Source organism: Brassica napus, chromosome C5 (assembly GCF_020379485.1).
Source record: "Brassica napus cultivar Da-Ae chromosome C5, Da-Ae, whole genome shotgun sequence".
NCBI lineage: Eukaryota > Viridiplantae > Streptophyta > Magnoliopsida > Brassicales > Brassicaceae > Brassica > Brassica napus.
Genome location: NC_063448.1, coordinates 21665981 through 21667282, shown reverse-complemented (window position 1 = coordinate 21667282; position 1302 = coordinate 21665981). Strand labels below are relative to the sequence as shown.

At 35.2% G+C, this 1302-nt stretch overlaps 1 protein-coding gene across 1 annotated transcript; it reads right to left on the bottom strand.

Moving 5' to 3' along the window:
* Window positions 1-262: 262 nt before the first annotated feature.
* On the bottom strand, window positions 263-893 carry BNACNNG17760D. Its single transcript, XM_013810530.3, has one exon. It carries the CDS (start codon window positions 814-816, stop codon window positions 523-525), a length of 294 nt encoding a protein of 97 aa, XP_013665984.1. The 5' UTR covers window positions 817-893; the 3' UTR covers window positions 263-522.
* Window positions 894-1302: the final 409 nt, after the last annotated feature.

Sequence of the window (1302 nt, the reverse complement as noted above, 5' to 3'; positions counted from 1 at the left end):
ATTGATTTTAAAGTGATTTTATCAAATAAAAGTATTTATTTTAAAAATTTTGAGAAGTTTAAAAGAGTTCTACCAATAAGGTTGCTCTAACTTATGTTCCTTACAAGGAAAATGTATAGATCGTTAAAGGTTTTGTCTATGAACAAATCATTTGCTGATCAGGCTCTTGAATAAACACCATAAAGACCTTGATTTTTTTTATACAGAAATTTTCAAACTAAAAGACAATATAGTGTGACTTTTTATTTGAACAACGACAATATAGTGTGACTAAATTATTTATTTGGGATCATTTTTTCAAATTAACAATACAATGACAACGACGTTGAACAAAGTCCCTTCCACATGATGATTATACAATTATAATGAATCGGGTCAACCCGACTGGGCTTCACAATGCTGATCCGGGTTTGATCAACCCGTTAAGGGAAAAAAACTCCGATCATCCGACAACAACGGAAGCATACACACAGATATACATAATAACATATGAAAAGCAGCTCCTGATACGATGACCTTTATTCAGTTCTTGAAAACCGGAAAATAGCTCCGATTCTCCGTCACCGGAAAACTGGTCGGACCCGCACATAATGAAGCAGAAGCCAAACCAGAGGAGGAGGAGGAAGAAGGATTAGGAGAAGTGAACGGTGAGATTTTGGAAGTCAAAGAAGAAGAAAATATGGAATGATCGGTCCCAACTTCTCTCTCTTCCTCCTTGATCGTGTCGAGTACTTTGGCCGTTCTTCGCCGCATCACCGTGACAAACTGCGGTGGCGCAACCTCCGTTATGAATCTTGCTAGTCGTGAGGTCGCCATAATGGTTGTAGAAAGTTTAGTGATTTGGAAAATGGAAGAGATATGTGATGAGTGAATAGATGGACCGAGTTAGAGAGGGGGTTTTATAGTACAAGGACCAATGTCTCGCTTTGTGTTTATTGACTTTGTAAGATAAAATTGTTTTTAGTGAATTTTTTTAAACAATTATTTCCTATGGTGGATATTCGCCGGAGACTAGATAACTTTATATTGATGTCAAAAATGAAAAAGACTAGATAGTTTTATATTTTCTTTTCCTAATTGTTTTTGAGTTGTTACAAGAATAAACTTTCCTCAATACACGTATTAAGGAGCATATAATATAAAGAAGTATACGTGCTTCTCGATTACAGGTTATGAACTGATGACTTTGTTTTAGAGTAAAACGTCATGGTGATAAGAAAATTCGTCGCTATTTTTTCTAGAATGAACTAGTTAGAGCAAGTAAGCTACTATTATTAATGGCTGCACATTTTTAAATGCATA

Bases quoted from the DNA above. Each gene is read 5' to 3' on its own strand.
- BNACNNG17760D (XM_013810530.3), bottom strand. From the start codon at position 816: ATGGCGACCTCACGACTAGCAAGATTCATAACGGAGGTTGCGCCACCG.